General features: G+C 41.5%; 1 protein-coding gene across 14 annotated transcripts in view; it reads right to left on the minus strand.

Moving 5' to 3' along the window:
• Positions 1–18,914, minus strand: part of nfia (nuclear factor I/A) — a 663,295-nt gene that overhangs the window by 9,524 nt on the left and 634,857 nt on the right. For 13 of the 14 annotated variants that reach the window (XM_078407283.1, XM_078407289.1, XM_078407293.1 and 10 more), the window contains one exon: positions 11,254–11,327. The exons of the other annotated variant lie outside the window; for it this stretch is intronic. In XM_078407283.1, coding sequence (XP_078263409.1) covers positions 11,289–11,327 — 39 coding nt within the window. In that variant the 3' untranslated portion in view covers positions 11,254–11,288. The remainder of the gene's footprint in view (positions 1–11,253; positions 11,328–18,914) is intronic. 14 annotated transcript variants of the gene reach the window in all.

Here is an 18,914-nt window from a genome sequence, read left to right on the forward strand (position 1 = left end):
GGGTGGTAGCTAACAGAGTCCGGATAAAAGGGGTATTTTCAGATTGGCAATAATAACAATGAGGTGCCACACAGGGTCTAAACTATTTACAAGTTGTATGGATAACAGATAAAAGGGATACAGAAATTTTAGCTGAATGACTTGATAATAAAAAGATTGTTGGGTTAGCAGGATGTGAGGAGGATACGAAGAACCTGCAGAGGGATATAAATATGTTAAGCAAATGAGCAAGAAGTAGGCAGTTGGGATAATGTGGGAAAACCCGAGACTGTCCGCTTTGAAGGGAAGAATGAGAGAGCAATTTTTATTTAAATAGAGCCCAGTATACCAGTGTTTTAATGCCCCAATCAAGCCCCCTACAATTCTAATTCCCCCTCCCAAATTAGGTTGAAGAAGGAACCAGACTGGAAACGGCGCTTATTCCTTCCCTCCACAGATACTCCTTGATCCGCCAGCACTTTGTCTTTTTCTCAAGATTTCAGCACCTACAATTCACTGTGTCTCTGCTCTCGCTTCCCTCCATTTCTCACACATTGACACATGCACTGAGCCTCTCCCTAATGCATCACTGCTCTCCCTTTCGAGCTACTGCATAGCCCACAACCCCAACAAAGTCCAAGCAACTTCCTTCACGGTTTTCTTACTTGGACGGTTATCTTATGTTTATTTCTCCTTGCTACAGCTTTATCAGTAAGCAGACTCAGTTTTTGTACATCCGACCTGTGAACCTCTTCAAAATTAACACCCTTCACCAGATCTCTTCCTTGTCTTCACTTTTCCTGAGGAAAAACCTCCAGCCTTCCCAATCACGCCACCAGAGACTGCATCTCGCTATTACTCCAGGATATACTTACCTGCCAACTGTTAACAACCTTACCTTTAGTCTTTGATTCCAAACTAATACAAACACTGATTTAACCTGCAAAAATGTGTAAAACAAAAGTAATTGACCTGCCTCCCCCCTCAACCCGCCTATTAAAGGCTCCCATTTCTTACCCATCTGCACTAACCCCGGGAATTTACTGGTGGAATGTACCTCTGAAGCATTCTAGTCTTTGCAGCAGTGAAAACCCAATGAAGAGCTTGGTTGGTTACTTCAGAGAACAGTTCAAATTCAACCACTTAGGTGTGGGGCTGGATTCACCCAAAGGCCAAGCTGTATAAGGATGACTGGCTACCTTAAATACAGGCTGTGTTCTACTGTCCAGACTTGGCCGACTTAATATCAGCTTTTCTTTTTAAAAAAAAGCAAAATTCTCCAGCAGGTACTTTGTAGGTCTACGTCTCAACCCCAGTAACATTGCCACTACATCACCATGTGCTGGAAAGGGTTAAGCTTGAAAGTATAAGGTTCTTTATTCAAAACCAGCACGAGTCCACAGACCTTAATGCAACTCAACATCAATTAGCTGATCAATGTGAAGGGAATACTGCTGCTTCAGCACAACCACAGATGGCTGGTATTTAGTATGTATGCTTGGAAAATTGGTATTCAATCCTGCTGTTTAAGCTGCTTTGCTAATTGATATAAAAGTACTGTTGTAGTGCAAAAAAAGATTAGTTCTGGATTGTCCTAATTTCATATTTCATTGTATGAAAAGTAATCTATATATTTTTTTAATAAGTTGATTTACAGCCAATAAACAATGAAGTACTTGCACATTTTATTGTCTCATGGTTAATGTACTTCAAATCTTTGGAGATATGAGTACTTATTTTAGTGCAGCTTTTAAAAAGTGTATATATTTGACACAACATATATTTCCCTAACATAATATGTGGCCAGCCAGACCTTTGAAAATGTGTCTGCAGAAGTGAACTCTCAAAAACTAAAGGAGAAACAAAGAACACAACGTTCGCTGAGGGCTTTCTTTTAAAATTGCATTTACGATTTAAATGGACAAGAACACAAAATAAAGTGTAAACTTTTTATTACTTCCAGTCTCTGACTTAATTAAAAGAGCGGAGATCCTTGCCAAATAATACCGGCTTTTGTCAATAGAGGGTGTAATTGTACACAGCACCTTTCTCCGCTGCACAACGCAAGTCTGCAGTGTTTCTGCCCTCCCTTTTAAATTAAAACAAGGTTTTTTTTCCCACTCCTTGCTATTCACTGCCTGGCAGGCAAGGTTACCCGAGAGCAGTCCTGTAATCCTTCACAGAAATCTACTTTATTGATTACTCTGGTCTATTGTTCCCTTTTTAAGTCCCCCAAGTTCAAGTTCATCCTGGTGTTACATCATGTCTGGTTTCTATTGGTTACCAGACAGACCCAGACGTGACTATCATTATCAAGAAACACTCTGCTCTCCACCCACCAGCCTTCAAGCGGTTCTGACGTAGCAGCACTTCGGTCAACACATTGAAGTATTTATTCTGTCTAATTTATGGCCCATGCTGTAAATGAGAATGCAGTCCAAAGAGCAACACTGTTGTATATTTAATTAATCAGCCCTTTTCAAACATATGGGTAAATTAGACAATGACTCAATTACTGCATTTTTCTCCAAACACACAAGTCCACTGCTAGCCCCCCCCCCCCCTCCCCCCAAAGAATAAGTACTTGCACAGGGAAATAACCTACAAACTCGAGGCTGGTTTGCTCAGATTTTAAACTGTTGATATTTGATGAAATACTTAAGCTGCGTTTGCATTTTTAAAAAATCAAAGTGAAGGTTGATTCATTTAGCAAATCAACTTGTGACTTTTCCTTTCATTAACAACCACGCTACATGCTCAAAGCCACTTTAAAGTTGGTTTTTTAATCAATAAAACTTGCTGACTCTGCTTTCTGCCACGCAGTACAGCTCCTTTGTGCTCGCCTCACTGTTACTTTAGGAAGCGTCTTACAGTATCAATAACAAGATGCCATTTGAAGTACTGCTGAGGTACATGGCACTGTGGAGTAAATTTTAGCAAGCAAATAACAAGAACTTTTCTTTCTAATACAGACGGGCACCACTCTCCACAGTATTACTCGACTTTCCAGTGTTGCTCCCTTCTGCATGGCCCCTCTTTCCTAACACACACTTCCATTTCAATCAATACAATTCAGCATTATGGTTTGAATGTCTTATTGTAATTAACACCCTTTTGTGCTCTTAATTGTGACAACGAGAAGCCCATTCACTAAGAAAGGCTCCTTCCAGAAAAGTGTGCAATAAAAATTAGATTGATCCGTTTTCCTCTCACTTTGGTTAAGAATGTAGAACCCGTTTTTCCGTTGGCATATTGGGCTATTTTAAATAAACACATTGGCATAAAGAGATAAAAAATAGGAACTAGAACAGGCCATCCGGCCCTTCTAAGCTGCTGCGCCATTCATCAAGATCATGACTGATTTCTATCAGCACCATTTTGCAGATCTATTCCCATATCGTTGATTCTTTCCATGTCCAGAAATCTGCCGCCCCCTGTTTTCACTGAACATAATCACTGTATGATAGATAATTCCTTAAGGGTCACCACCCTTCGAGTGAAGAAATTTCTCCTCCACTCAGTCCTTAGCAGCCTACCCCTTATTCTGATACTGTGTTCCCTGGTGTTAGACTTCTTAGCCAGGGGGACATCGTCCCTGAATCGAGCCTGTCAAGAACTTTATAAGTACTGTATGTTTCAATGTGATCTCCTCCCATTCTTCTAAACATGAAATAATACCTTCCCAATTTACTCAATCACTATTCATATGGCAGATCTACCTTCCCTGGAAACAGTCTATGAATCTTTGCTACTCTCTCTGCGTCAAATACATCCTCCCTTAGGTAAAGAGACCAAAACCCATTGCTCCAGGTGCAATTTCACCATGGTCTTATATAACTGCATGGTCAAAAAATTACATGCAAGACGAACTCAGCTAGTCAAGGAATGGCAGGTGACCTTTTGGGTTTGGACCTCCTTCCCCACCCTCCTATGCCTGTAACCAACCATTACTTGTCAGGCTTTGCCCACCTCCATCTCTCTACTCTAGAATCCCCCCCCCCCCCCCCGAAACATCATCTGTCCATTCCATCCACGGATGCCACTTGACCCATCGAGTTCTGCCAGTACTGTTTTTTTGCTCAAAAGTCTCCATAAATTCAATGAGAATTCCTTACTAATGTATTCAAATCCTCTCACAATAAGTAATACTATTTGCATTCTTATTCTACACCTGCTTATTAGCCTTCATTGACTTGTGTACAAGCACATCCAGGTTCCTGTGAACAGTCGTAGACTCCAATCTCCCACCATTTAACAAATACTCCGGTTTTCCATAACGTGCACCAAAGTGAATGACCCCACATTTTCTGCATTATATTCAATCTGCCATGTTCACACTCAGTTTCTCTGTGTGACAGAGGCCCCTTATTTCTCCGTCCATTCTTATAGTCCTGCCTAGTTTAGTGTTGTCAGCAAGCTTGGGAACGTGATATTTCATTCCCTCTGCCAAATATTTGATGCACATTGTGAAAAGCTGAGGCCAAAATACTGATCCCTGCAATAATGTGCTACAGACAGCCAATCTTAGAATAAACAAATTATTCGTGCAGACAAAAGAAATTGCAGATGCTGGAATCTTGATTAGAACTGGAGTAACTCAGCGGTCACGCAGCATCTGTGGAGGGAATGGATAGGCAATGTTTTGGGACAGAACACTTTTTCAGACTGATTGTTGTAAGGAGGAGAGAGCTGGAAAAGAGGTAGGGGTTGAACCAAGCCTGGCAAGTGATAGGTGGATACAGGTGAGTGGGGTTTGATTAGCAGATGGATGGACAAATGCCAGAGAGATGAAAAGGATACAATAGTGTGTCAGATAAGGAGAGAAGAGGGGTGAAATGTAAAGCCAGAGGGAGGGATTTAGGTGGAAGGGGCAGTGGGGAAAGAGGGGTGAAGTTGGGAGGGAAAGTGGGCCGGGATAATGGGAGAAAAATGGGTGCTCATCAGGGTGGGGGTGGGTTGCACAGAAATGAGAGGGAAGAAGGGGGGATGCTTCTTAAAATTGGAGAATTTAATGTTCATTCCACTGGTTTGTAAGCTACCCAAGCAGAATATGAGGTGCTGTTCTTCCAGTTTGCATGTGGCTCCACTCTAGCATTGGAGATGGCCCAGGACAGAAAGATCAGTATGGGAATGGGAAGAGGAGTTGCATGATTAGCAACCAGGAGATGCAGCAGCCCTTGGTGGACTGAGTGCAAGTGTTTGGTGAAACGGTCGCCTAATCTACATTTGGCCTCGGAGGCCACAACGGAGGCACCAAATTCAGCAGGTGAGGTTAGGGGAGGTGCAGATCAGGGGAACTCTATTCTTGTTATGTCAGAGGGGAGAGGAAATGAGAGCACAACTACCAATCACAGAGGAGACACAGGTCAGATAAGGGATCCATCTATGACAGCAAGGGGAAAACTACGTTTACAGAAGAAAGAAAACATTTCATATGTTCCCAAGCGGAAAGCCTCATCTTGGGAGCCATTGCAGAGGAGACAGAGAAAGTGAGAGTAAGGGGGAGTAAGAGGAAGAGTGGAAGGAGATGTAGTTTGAGGATGGGTCTCGACCCAAAACGTCACCTATTCCTTTTCTCCAGAGATGCTGCCTGATCCGCTTTCCTCCAGCTTTTTGTGTCTATCTTTCTTGAACCTTTGCCTCTCTCTGCTCAATCCATCTTTTCTTTACGAAGTGTTCTGATATTACATTCTTCATTATTGATTTTAACACTTTCCCTGCTATGGCCATTAGACTAACATGTCGGTTTGTTCCCTGTATCCTCTCTGCCTCTTTTGTTAAATGTTGGGGCCACATTAGCTACACTCCATTCCACAGGAACAATTCCAGAGTCGATGGACCTTTGGAAGATAACAAGAGTTCACTAGTTCTAAAGCCACCCTTTTCTGGAATGAATATCATCAGATTCTTTGGATTTGTCAGCTTTCAAATTCACCAACTTCTCTAGTACAATTTTTTTACTAATACTCGGTTCCTTCAGTTTCTTGTTTTCATTAGATCCTTGGTTCTGTGATATATACAGCAGATTTTAGGTGATTTCTTTGACAAAATTGTTCAAATCCTTTGCTATTTCCATTCAACAAATTTTCCTGTCTCTGTCTGTATGGGGCCCACATTAACCATTGCTAGTCTTTTCCATTTTTATGTGTATATAAAAGTTTTATATCTCTTTTCCCCTGGGTAGGCAAGGGATCTTTAACATGAAATGTTAACTTTGTTTCCTTTTCTATAGATGCTGCTTGACTTGAAAATTGTGTCTAACAATTTCAGGTTTTATTTATGCAACGGTAATTAGATCAACTATGTGCGCCATTAGTTAATTTGCCTTAGAAACTTAGAAACCTAGAAAATAGGTGCAGGAGGAGGTCATTTGGCCCTTCGAGCCAGCACCGCCATTCATTGTGATCATGGCTGATCATCCACAATCAGTAACCTGTGCTTGCCTTCTACCCATATCCCTTGATTCCACTAGCCCCTAGAGCTCTATCCAACTCACTTTAAAATTCATCCAGTGGATTGGCCTCCACTTCCTCCTGTGGCAGAGAATTCCATAAATTCACAACTCTTTGGGTGAAAAAGTCTTTTCTCACCTCAGTTTTAAATGGCCTCCCCTTTATTCTTAGACTGTGGCCCCTGGTTTTGGACTCCCCCAACATTGGGAACATTTTTCCTGCATCTAGCTTGTCTAGACCTTTCATAATTTATATGTCTCTATAAGATCCCCTCTCATCCTTCTAAACTCCAGTGAATACAAGCCCAGTCTTTCCAATCTTTCCTCGTATGACAGTCCCACCATCCCGGGGATTAACCTCGTGAACCTACGCTGCACTGCCTCAATAGCAAGGATGTCCTTCCTCAAATCAGGAGACCAAAACTGCACACAATACTCCAGATGTGGTCTCACCAGGGCCCTACACAACTGCGGAAGGACCTCTTTACTTCTATACTCAAATCATCTCATTATGAAGGCCAACATGCCATTAGCTTTCTTCACTGCCTGCTGTACCTGCACGCTTACTTTCAGTGACTGGTGTACAAGGACACCCAGGTCTCATTGCACTTCCCCTTTACCTAATCTGACACCATTGAATAATAATCTGCCTCCTTGTTTTTGCCGCCAAAGTGGATAACCTCACATTTATCTACATTATACTGCATCTGCCATGCATCTTCCCACTCACTCAACCTGTCTAAGTCACCCTGCAACCTACTAACGTCCTCGTCACAGTTCACACTGCCACCCAGCTGTGTGTCATCTGCAAACTTGCTAGTGTTACTTCTAATTCCATCATCCAAATCATTAATATATATTGTAAATAGTTGAGGCCCCAACACCGAGCCTTGAGGCACTCCACTCGCCACTGCCTGCCATTCTGAAAAGAAGTAGACACAAAATGCTGGAGTAACTCAGCGGGTCAGGCAGCATCTCAGGAGAGAAGGAATGTGTGATATTTCGGGTCGAGACCCTTCTTCAAACTGATGTCATGGGAGGGGGCAGGACAAAGATAGGATGTAGACGGAGACAGGAAGACTGGTAGGAGAACTGGGAAGGGGGAGGGGATAGAGAGGGGAAGCAGGGACTAACTGAAGTGGGAGAAGTCAATGTTCAAACCGCTAGGGTGTAAACTGCCCAAGCGAAATATGAGGTGCTGTTCCTCCAATTTGCGCTGGGCCTCACTCTGACAATGGAGGAGGCCCAGGACAGAAAGCTCAGATTGGGAACGGGAGGGGGAGTTGAAGTGCTGAGCCACCGGGAGATCAGGTTGGTTGAGACGGACTGAGCGGAGGTGTTCAGTGAAACGATCGCCGAGCCTGCGCTTGTTCTCGCCGATGTAGAGAAGTTGACATCTGGAACAGCGGATACAATAGATGAGGTTGGAGGGCATCCAGGTGAACCGCTGCCTCACCTGGAAAGACTGTTTGGGTCCTTGGATGGAGGGGGGAGGTAAAGGGACAGGTGTTGCATCTCCTGCGATTGTTGGGGAAAGTACCTGTGGAGGGGGCGGTTTGGGTGGGAAGGGACGAGTGGACCAGGGAGTTTCGGAGCGAACGGTCTCTGCGGAAAGCAGAAAGGGGTGGAGATGGGAAGATGTGGCCAGTGATGGGATCCCGTTGGAGGTGGCGGAAATGTTGGAGGATGATTTGTTGTATGCGACGGCTGATAGGGTGGAAGGCGAGGACAAGGGGGACTCTATCCTTGTTATGAATAGGGGGAGGGGGAGCAAGAGCGGAGCTGCGGGATATTGAGGAGACCCTCGTGAGAGTCTCATCTTTACTGGAAGAGGGAAACCCCCATTTCCTAAAGAATGAGGACGTCTCTGATGCCCTAGTATGGAACACCTCATCCTGGGCGCAGATGCGTCGTAGACAGAGGAATTGGGAATAATTCCCCGTTTTCTCTCTCGTTCCTTTCTTGAAAAGTAGGATAACATTAGCTACCCTCCAATCCACAGGAACTGATCCTGAATCTATAGAATATTGGAAAATGATCACCAATGCGTCCATGATTTCCAGAGTCACATCCATGAGTACCCCGGGATTCAGACCATCAGGCCCTGGGGATTTATCTGCCTTCAGTCCCAACAGTCTACCCAATACTATTTCCCGCCTAATGCAAATTTCTTTCAGTTCCTCTGTCTCCCTAGATCCTCCGTCCTCTAGTACACCTGGGAGATTGTTTGTGTCTTCCACAGTAACGACAGAACCGAAGTACCTGTTCAACCCTTGTTGTGAGTAACATGAGCATTCAGAAAGAGCACTCTTAATTTTGACAGTCTAACATTTTTCTGGTTGCTTGACATTGGCTTCTGCTGCGGCTTATTACTGTTCTAATTTACTTTCCATTTTGTTTTTCGTCTTCCTAAATTCTCATTTCAATTCCCAGCCTCCTCCTCAACTTGATGACACTCTCCCTATAGCTTGAGCAGCCCCCCACCCCTCCTCCGTGCAGGGATAGTGTCGCAGTCTGTTGGGGTAAAACCTGCTCAACAGCTAGTCCCACTAGACCAAGAAATGGCTCCAACCCCTCTGAATCCTAAAGCCATACCTCCTGCACTATTTCCAGGTAAAGGTAAAACTACTGCTAAAACCACAATTGATGGAGTGTGAAATGTGATTGGAATTGCCTTCTAAACTTAATTACAAATTAGTCCAAATCACAATTGCCAAAGTAATATGAAACCTAACTTTCTGAGTATAGACTTCCTTTGCACAATTCAGCTGAAATCACAGGAGTAACATGAGAAAATATCTGCTGGCCTGCCTGGGTACAATACCTGATTGATGATGTACAATTCTTTCCAACAACTAGCAAAATATAAACTGATTGTGTTACCTCCTAACAACTAGAGGTTCTCACTTGATGAAATAGCATTCATTATATTAACTAAGCAATGACAGGATCATCACACACTAATTACAGTGTGCGGTGACAGCATGGCCAAAATATTTACCCACTGCAGCATATTTACTATTCAAATAGTGTGATTTTGCATTAAAGATACAACAGCCAGAGACTAATGGGACACATTTATTTATTTTGGCACCTTGTGATATATCTGAAAGTGGAGGTGAGGCCCTTTTAAGGCAGAGAAAAAAATGTGCTTAGCAAAGACTGCTTGCAGCATGACCATATAGTGTTGTGGGTTGATCAATACAAATACAGGATAAAGGGCTGCAGGGGCAGTCCTCAAAATAGTGCAAGAGATGCAAAAAGACTCAAGACCTATGGTGGTAATCTTTTTCTTCTTAAGTTGATTTCCTCTTGAAGGAGTGCAGCAGTCCCCATGGGACACCACTAGGTAACTCTATCTGAGCACGCTGTCATGCTGAGCACAGTCAAGTCTGTGATATATGAGATCAGGCTAAACTGTGCATATGCAGGTCAACGTGGTCTATCCCAAGGTCGGCTCCAATAACACAGTAGGTGGACTAATATCAATGAGTTAAAAGGGGATCTTCCCAAGAAGGATTGAAACCAAAACAGAAAAGCAATACAGCAATTGATCAACAAGAACCCTTCAAAATGGCAAATTAGAGATTGCGAAAATTCAAGGGGGAAAGCAAATGCATTCAAAGCTCAAATTCTCTGGATGGCTAAAGATTTAAGAGATTAAAATAAAAAACAAGGAGAATCGCGGCAAAGAACAAAATGAATACAGATACCAGAAAGATGATCTTACATAAAGAATGGGTAAATACTTAAAAATATGAATATGGAAATACATTAGTAGCTAACATCAAAGAGAAAAAAACAACATAAATATATACAGAAAATGAGACAATAAAAAGGAAAAGTTCTGGAGACAGATTGTATGGTTGTTATACTAAATGAATACTTTGCACCGACCTGGCTTTGTTAGAGAAGAAGGTGATACCAATGTGGCTGTAAAGGACAAGGTTAATCTATAACAATATTGAATGGCTAAAAGTTGATAAGCTGAAGCTACTTGGCAATACTCAAAGATACATGGTCCAAATCATTGAGAAGAAGGAGCATGGGTGTGAGTGGTGACAGAGGACTGGAAGGATGCATATACACTGATGAGCCAAAACATTATGACCCGATGAGCCAAAACATTATGACCACCTGCCTAATATGCGGTTGGTTCTCCGTGTGCAGCCCCATATGCAGCAGGGTGCGATGCACTGTGTATTGTGACCAATTCCTCCCGTGACCACCATTAAAATTTTCTGTGACTTGTGCCACAGTAGAGTTCTGTCGGTTTGGACCAGACGGGATATCCTTCGTTGCCCTCGTGCGTCAATGAGCCTTGGGCGCCCAACACCCTGTCGCCGGATTGTGGTCTGTCCCTCCTCGGACCACTATTGTTAGATACTCACCACTGCTGACCGGGAGCACCCCACAAGCTTTGCCGTTTCAGAGATGTTCTGACCCAAAGTCGCTCATGTCTTTACTCCTGCCCATTTCTCCTGCATCGAACACATCAACTTCAAGAATTGACTCTTCACTTGCTGCCTAATATATCCCACCCCTTGACAGGTGCCATTGTAACAAGATAATCAATGTTATTCACTTCACCTGTCAGTGGTCACGATGTTTTGGCCCATCGGTGTATATATTATATATGAAAATAAAGGGATAAATCCAACAATGGCACAGACATTGTGGTTGGAGGTCCTGATCCTGTACTGTCCTGTTCTATAAAAGTGCAATCAAATAACGTCAGTGAAGGAAACAACAATTCAGAAAATTAATTGGCATGAATTTGAGTATATTGATAAAGTGACAGGAATGAAATGATCCAACTGTACCTGTAATCACCTTGGCACAGTTCTTCCTTTTTATATTAGAAGAATAGGCCGTTTGAGTATGTCCAACTGCATTGCTATAAATAACACATCACATAGACAAAAATGAATAATGAGATTCTAACTGTTACATTAACAGCACAGTGGCACAGCAGTAGAGTTGCTGCCTCACAGCACCAAAGATCTGGGTTTGGTCCTTTTCTGTCTGTGCGAATTTGTATATTCTCCCTGTGAAAGCGTGGGTTTTCCCTGGGTTCTCCAGTTTCCACCCACACGATGTGCCGGTTTATAGGTTAATTGGCTTCTGTAAATTGCCACTAGTGTAGGATACAAAAGTGGGATAACGTAGAACTGGTGTATGGGTGATTAATGGTCAACGTGGACTCAGTGGACTGAAGGGTTGTATCTAAACTAAGCTCATTTGGTCTCACCCTAGCACGGATGTTTCATTTGTCTTCCCCATCCTTGCAACTTCTCTGTTGCCGAAAAACATTTTTTTTCTCTCCTTCCTAGTTATAAACAAATAGATCTCAGACAATAGACAATAGGTGCAGGAGTAGGCCATTCGGCCCTTCGAGCCAGCACCGCCATTCAATGTGATCATGGCTGATCATTCTCAATCAGTACCCCGTTCCTGCTCTCTCCCATACCCCCTGACTCCGCTATCATTAAGAGCTGCGGACCATCCGGCGCGGCCTGCAACCACAACAGCCTGACTGCGGGAGAAGACGGCAGGAGAAGGGAAAGACATTGTGGCCTTCCATATCAGTGAGGAGAGGACTGGAGGAGACCTTCTTTTTTTGTGTGTATTTGGGGTTGTGTAATTTTAATGCCTATTTAGTGCTTTTGTTGTTGGACTGTGGGTGACTGAATTTCGTCCAATTTGGATGACAAATAAAGCTATCTTGAATCTTGAATCTAACTCGTTCTTGAAAGCATCCAGAGAATTGGCCTCCACTGCCTTCTGAGGCAGAGAATGCCACAGATTTACAACTCTCGGAGTTAAAAAGTTTTTCCTCATCTCCGTTCTAAATGGCCTACCCCTTATTCTTAAACTGATTCTGGACTCCCCCAACATTGGGAACATGTTTCCTGCTCCTAGTGTGTCCAATCCCTTAATAATCTTATATGCTTCAATAAGATCCCCTTTCATCCTTCTAAATTCCAGTGTATACAAGCCCAGTTGCTCCAGTCTTTCAACAAACGACAGTCCCGCCATTCCGGGAATTAACCTAGTGAACCTACGCTGCAATCCCTCAATAGCACGAATGTCCTTCCTCAAATTTGGAGACCAAAACTGCACACAGTACTCCAGGTGTGGTCTCACTAGGGCCCTGTACAACTGCAGAAGGACCTCTATGCTTCTATACTCAACTCCTCTTGTCATGAAGGCCAACATGCCATTAGCTTTCTTCACTGCCTGCTGTACCTGAAAAGTTAGCTTTTCTCTTTCCATGGACATTGCTGACCTGGTGTGCGGTTTCAACTTTTTCTGCACACATTCAAAGTGATAATTCAATGCAGTGGTGAGGGGTAATGACCTTCAAATGAGGGAATAAATCGAGACTCTTAAGACCCAATTTAAAGGAAATATACTACATTGATTGTTTTTAAAGTACATCTTTAAAGGACAACATCTGACCTGGTTTAAATTCCTAACATTAGTTGAAAATACTTGGGCAATATCGCACAGGATAAGACTGGAAGAGGAAAAAAAACAAGTTGGCATTAACAAAGTGCGTAGCCATAGCAGGTGACCAAAGAGGACGAAATGTACCACACACAAAGTTGATGAGCTTGTTGTGGATTATACAGATGCAACAGCTACCTGTAAAATTTAGATCGCATGGAATTGAAACAAGGGATTCATAAAATATAAAAATGATTACTTGGCTATTTAAAAAAATAATACAACTAAGTATATGGTGGGTATAAAGTCAACAGTGCAAGACATTTGTGGGACCTATTGAAGAATGGTATGTTGTAATTAGAGTGAGAATATATGTGAATATTATATGATTAATATATAATGGTAAGGGGATGGTTAAAGCATATTTGTGGTTTTGACTAAAAAATGAATGAAAATGGGGCTACTTTTATCTTGGTTCCAAATTGTCTCCATGTAAAACAATTATGTATGCACTTCAGAAAATTGTGCTTTTGGAAGCAATTTGCTAATAGCATCTTACAAATCAGGAATACTCCCTTAACAATCTTAGCTTCCTTTTCAAACTATACAATATTACAACATCGCATTACTGCAAAGGATCTTTCAGGAAACCCATCTTAAAAATCTTCTGGCTGTCCTTCCTCAGTATTCAAGGTGAAACGTGAGTGGAAATTTTGCAGTTTAAGATGCAGATTTAGTTCTTCTAGTGCTATTCAAAAAGCAATGTAATCTCATCCTCACCAAAAGTGCTGACTAAGCATTTAATAATGGCCTGCATGTGTGTGTCATTTCAAAGGTATTCAGCTCATGTAATGCAAAACAGTCATATATTGAATACGATGATAAAACACTGTTTTAATCTTGAATCCCGATCTTGCATTGCTATGATGAGTAAAACAACAGTTTATATTGTTCATCAGTCAATGTTCCAGAGATCTGTGTAATCTCTAATGGGTTTAGAGTGAAACAATCAAAATTGAAAGGACTGAATATTAATGGTTTCCAGAAGTTCTGTCACTCAATTACATTTACGATAGAAATGTCGAAGCACTGAAAATGTAATTGCGAGTGGCTATTGTGGCCGTGTTCTTAGGTCACACTCACAATCAGTTCAAGTCTCAAGAATTGTTCACTTCCCAACATGGTGGGCAGAATGTTTCCAGGAAAACTCGGGCACAGAATATTACCTGAGCAAGAGTGAGGCGGAGGAAACTGAAAGAAAGAATGAGACTGACATCAGGGAAAACGCTGATATTCATAAAAAAATATATAATATCAATAGGTTGAAAAGATAATAATATGACTGATGGAGCCCATTTGGATTTATGAAAGGCAAATCATGTTTGAGTAATCTTGAGAATAAATTTTGTAAAGTAGATGAGGGGAACCAGTGGATGTGACATATAGTGATTTTCAGTAGTCGCTGCAAGTCTAATCAAGATAAGTCTATTTGAGGCCAGATGCAGGTAGTTGTTGAACAAAATTAAAGAATGTTGAATTGATGGTAATATGCTAGTATGGATTGAGAGTTGGTCCACAGAAAGAAAACAATGAGTAGGGAAACCCGCCCTTCCAGGTTGCCGGGCTCTGAGAATTGGGGCACATTTACTAATTCCAGTGCTCTTTGCTAGTAATGAGCACTGGGATTGGTATATGTGCCCCAAATATTTATAATATGCATCAACAAATTGGCTGAGAAAGACAAATCTAACAATTTTGAGCAAAAAGAAAACTAACTGGAGAAATTTATCCGGTTGATCAGCCTCTGAGGAGGAAGGAATTGTTGATGTTTGGAATTGAGACAGCTTGAGGAGCCATAGTGGAGAGGGACAATAAATAGGCAGTATAAAGAGGAGAAGGAGTGGGGTCAGACCACAGTTAGTCGCTGTTAGGTGTAATGAGGAGATGTGAAGGGTACAGACAGGTTTGGGAAGGGAAGGGAGGGATGAAATTGGCAGACAGAGGCAGATTGGTCAGAGGTTATGGGGAGAAGGTAGAAGAATGGGGTTAGGAGAGTAGATCAGCCATGATTGAATGGCGGAGTAGACATGATGGGCCGAATGGCCTAATTCTACTATCACATGACCTTTTAACCTTATGAAGGGAAAAGAATAGAACCAGGTAGGGAAGAAGGGGAAGCTGAAGATGGAGACAATTTCTCGAAGGTGAACACAAGAAACACAGGTGGCAATGTTTTAAGTTTGCTGATAACATGACACTAAATAGGAATATGAGTTGTGATGAGGATGCAGAGGCCTCAGGTGGATTTAGGAAAGCTGGATGAGTGAGTAATAACATGGCAGATGGAGTACAATGTAAAAAAACTGTGAGGTGATCTACTTCAGTACAGATAAATTCAGAAACACGAGCATTTTTAAAATGGTAAAAGACTAGGAAATGTTGATGCTGACAGGAAGCAATTGGGAAGGCAAATGGCATGTTGGCCTTTGTTGCAAGATCATTTGAATACAAAAGCACTGATAGCTTATTTCAAGTATATAGGCCTAGGTGACACCACACAAAGTATTCTGCTTAATTTTGATGCTTTCAAAGTGTTTGTACTTGCGATAGTGACAATGCAGCAAAGGATTGAAATGAGAAAAAAAATCATCAAAATAATGATGAATCTTTAGAAGCGACCTGAAGCGACCTGTGAAAATTCAGTCATTGATTGGTTTCAAATCTGAGGTAGATAAAAATCTGAATATTATAAAAATCAAAGATAGGGACTTAGGGCAAGAAAATAGTGATGAAATAGAAGATCGGCCATGGAAGCACAGGATTGTGCAATAAATACAAGTGACAAGGCCATGCAGCTACCATTCAATGAGTTTATGGCTTATCCAATTTTCTTCACTTTCCTACCCCATCCCATAACTCTCGATTTCTTTACTTAATAAAAATCCATACCTCAGTTTATATAATATTAAAGGATTTAGCCTCTACAGCTCTCTGGAATAAGAAATTCCAAAGACACAAAGTACATTCTCCCCGTGACCCACATGGGTTTTCTCCGGGTGCTTTGGTTTCCTTCCACTTTCAAAGACGTACAGGTTTGTAGGTTAATTAGCTTGGTATAATTGTAAACCCTTGGGTGTGTAGGATAATGTTAGCATGCGGGGATCGCTGGCCGGCGCGGATTCGGTCGGCCGAAGGGCCGAGCTGTGTCTCTAAAGTGAAGAATGAGAAGATTGCCCGTTTCTAGGCTGTATCTCTAAACTAAACAGTCAGAAAAGAAATTCTGCCTTGCATCAGTCTTAAGTGGGCATCTTTTATTCTTGATGTCCTATATTCTAAGGAACCATTCTCTCAGTATTTACCCTGTAAATCTCCCAAGAAATGTTTCAATTAACTCATCTTTCATTCCTCCTCACTACATTAATTTCAGGCAGAATCTGCTCAACCTTTCCTCAGATGGCAATTTCTTCACACCAAGGATCATCCCAGAAATTCTTCTTTGAATTGCCTTGAATGATAATATATCTTTCCTAAGATAAAGGGATCAGAATCCAATACTGTGGACCTGCTCTCACTAGTGCTTCAAACAATTGTAGTAACACTTCCTTACTTTTGTACTCTAATCCCCTTGAAGTAAAATAATTTCATTACCTGCTGCAGCTCTTTGTATTTAATTTACCTAGGCCCCAAAAATGCCTTTATGCTTCAGCATTCACCATTCTTTCTCTATTTTGTCATTCTTCTTTTCAGTGAACAATTTCACGATTCTTCATCATACTCCATTTGCTAATCTTTTACCCAGTCACTTAATCTAACAATAACCATCACCTGCATGTACTTTTATGCATTCACATCCTTCCTCTCAATGGTCAATACATAACGTAGGCAGCTGCTGTCTTGATACTGATTCCGGGGGCAGCTCACTGTGCTCAGGTTGGCCCCTTATCTATGCCCACTGATTTCTGCTAGTTCAGCAATCCTCTATCCATGCCAAGATGTCACTTCTAATACCGCAAGTTCTGATCTTGCACAATAACTTTTTATGTGGCACTTTGCTGAATAGTTATTGAAAAGCCAAATATATTTCACATTCCCTCTATCCAATCTGGCTGATAATTCCTCAAACAACTCATACATAATTTCCCCTCCATGAAGTCATGCTACCTAGGCTTGATAAGACTATGATTATCTCAATATTCTGCTGTTACCTATTTAAAAACTGATTCTAACATGTCTTCATTCATAAGACAACACAGTTATCTGCTTTTTAAACATTTTTCAAACCTTTTAAATAAGGTTAACACATTGGCTGTTTTTATGTATGTCTCAGACATGAAAGGTTTTTGGAAAAATGTAATCATTGTATCCATCATTTCAATAGTAAATTGAGAAGCAGACATGAGGAGCTGAATGGCTTATACCTGGTTTCCATGTTCTGAAGACATTGGTGATATTGGCAGGGTTGAATGGTTTTCCTATTTCGAGTTGTTAATTGGTAGTGGCAATGGGCCTTCGAGAAAAGCTCCAATGCATATGATGTTGGCGCAACCATAATGTCACAAGGCAAGGAAGATGTCAATTAAAATAAATGCTGATTCAGTTCACCTCAAACCCTGGACACCTCTCAATATAAAACATTTTTGAGGGGTGAATTCCTCCACTGATTGCGAATGTCCTTTTTGGTTTGGAGATTTTAGCTCTTCCACTACTTAATTCTTCCAACATGACTATATTCTTCATATTTAGTTGTAGTTGACAAAAATATCATGTTATGGTTCAAGCCAAGTCCAGCCGTAAGACAACTATATCAAAAGCACTTACGGCACCACAAGGATAACATGATTTACTTCTCTACATTATGCTTTCAGAGGGCAGCCTCCCGTGGATGGACCTTCTCCAGTTAGGATAGATGTGGGCCATCCCGGGTCAATTATCCAAACTGAAGGTAAGGATTTGCATCAAAAATTGAACTAGAAATAAAGTTATGAAACAAAGGCGAACATATTCTAATGCTACATTCACTGATAAAATGACTAAATGAAGAGACTGACTGAAGTGTAACATGATTGCAGATTAATTGATAAATTATGAAAGGACTTTAACATAAGAATTACTTAGAAATATATCTGCAACGATGAAATTACAATGGCCCTTCTTCAGACCCGAAACATCACCCATTCCTTCTCTCCTGAGATGCTGCCTGACCTGCTGAGTTACTCCAGCATTTTGAGAAATAAATACCTTTGATTTGTACCAGCATCTGCAGTTATTTTCCTAAATTACAATGGCCAAGCTGAATTGATCTGTTAAATACGTGATTATTTGCAATTCTCGATTGCATTTGAAATCTTGCATTTACCTTGCATTGGACCTTTATTTACATCATGGACTTTACAATATTTTCACTACAGCAAGGCAGTGTTACCAGAGGGACATCTGCAGTTTAATCCAATGTGTGTGCATGTCTCCAAAGGATAAGACGCTACAAGGTTTTGATGTTATTTTCTCCGCATGATCTGAGTATGTTGTTATCTTATATCTTCCTCAGGTTAGATCCCTTGAGCAGGAAGTGCCATACTGACTAATCACTAATCACATCCACTAGAATGAGTTCCAGAATATAAATGTACTGCTGGAGATAAAAGGGGCTTTTCTGTTAAATAATCTGGGGCTTGCTGTAACTTGTTGGATGTGTAGCTGAAGGGCAATGATTCCAGCTCTGAAACAATAACAGAGGGAATAGGAACCAATAACATCTGCTACCTCAGAAGCAGGATTGCCAAAAAATATATTAGCATCGCTCCTAAGAATATTGACAATTCTCCCAGTAATCCTGAGGTGCCTCTGTCAGCATTTATAGGCTACGAATGATGACAAAGAAATATATCAAGGATGTGAGGCCCACTTAGATTGATGGAACTGATGCATTGATGTTCTGGGATTTGTAGCGCTTTCTTTATGGATCTCAGAGGCAGCAAGAATAGTGAGTGGGTTGTTGGTTGGGACGAAGTGGAGGCCCAAAGGCTAGACGTTATGG

Source organism: Rhinoraja longicauda, chromosome 11 (genome assembly GCF_053455715.1).
Source record: "Rhinoraja longicauda isolate Sanriku21f chromosome 11, sRhiLon1.1, whole genome shotgun sequence".
In the NCBI taxonomy this organism is placed as follows: domain Eukaryota; kingdom Metazoa; phylum Chordata; class Chondrichthyes; order Rajiformes; family Arhynchobatidae; genus Rhinoraja; species Rhinoraja longicauda.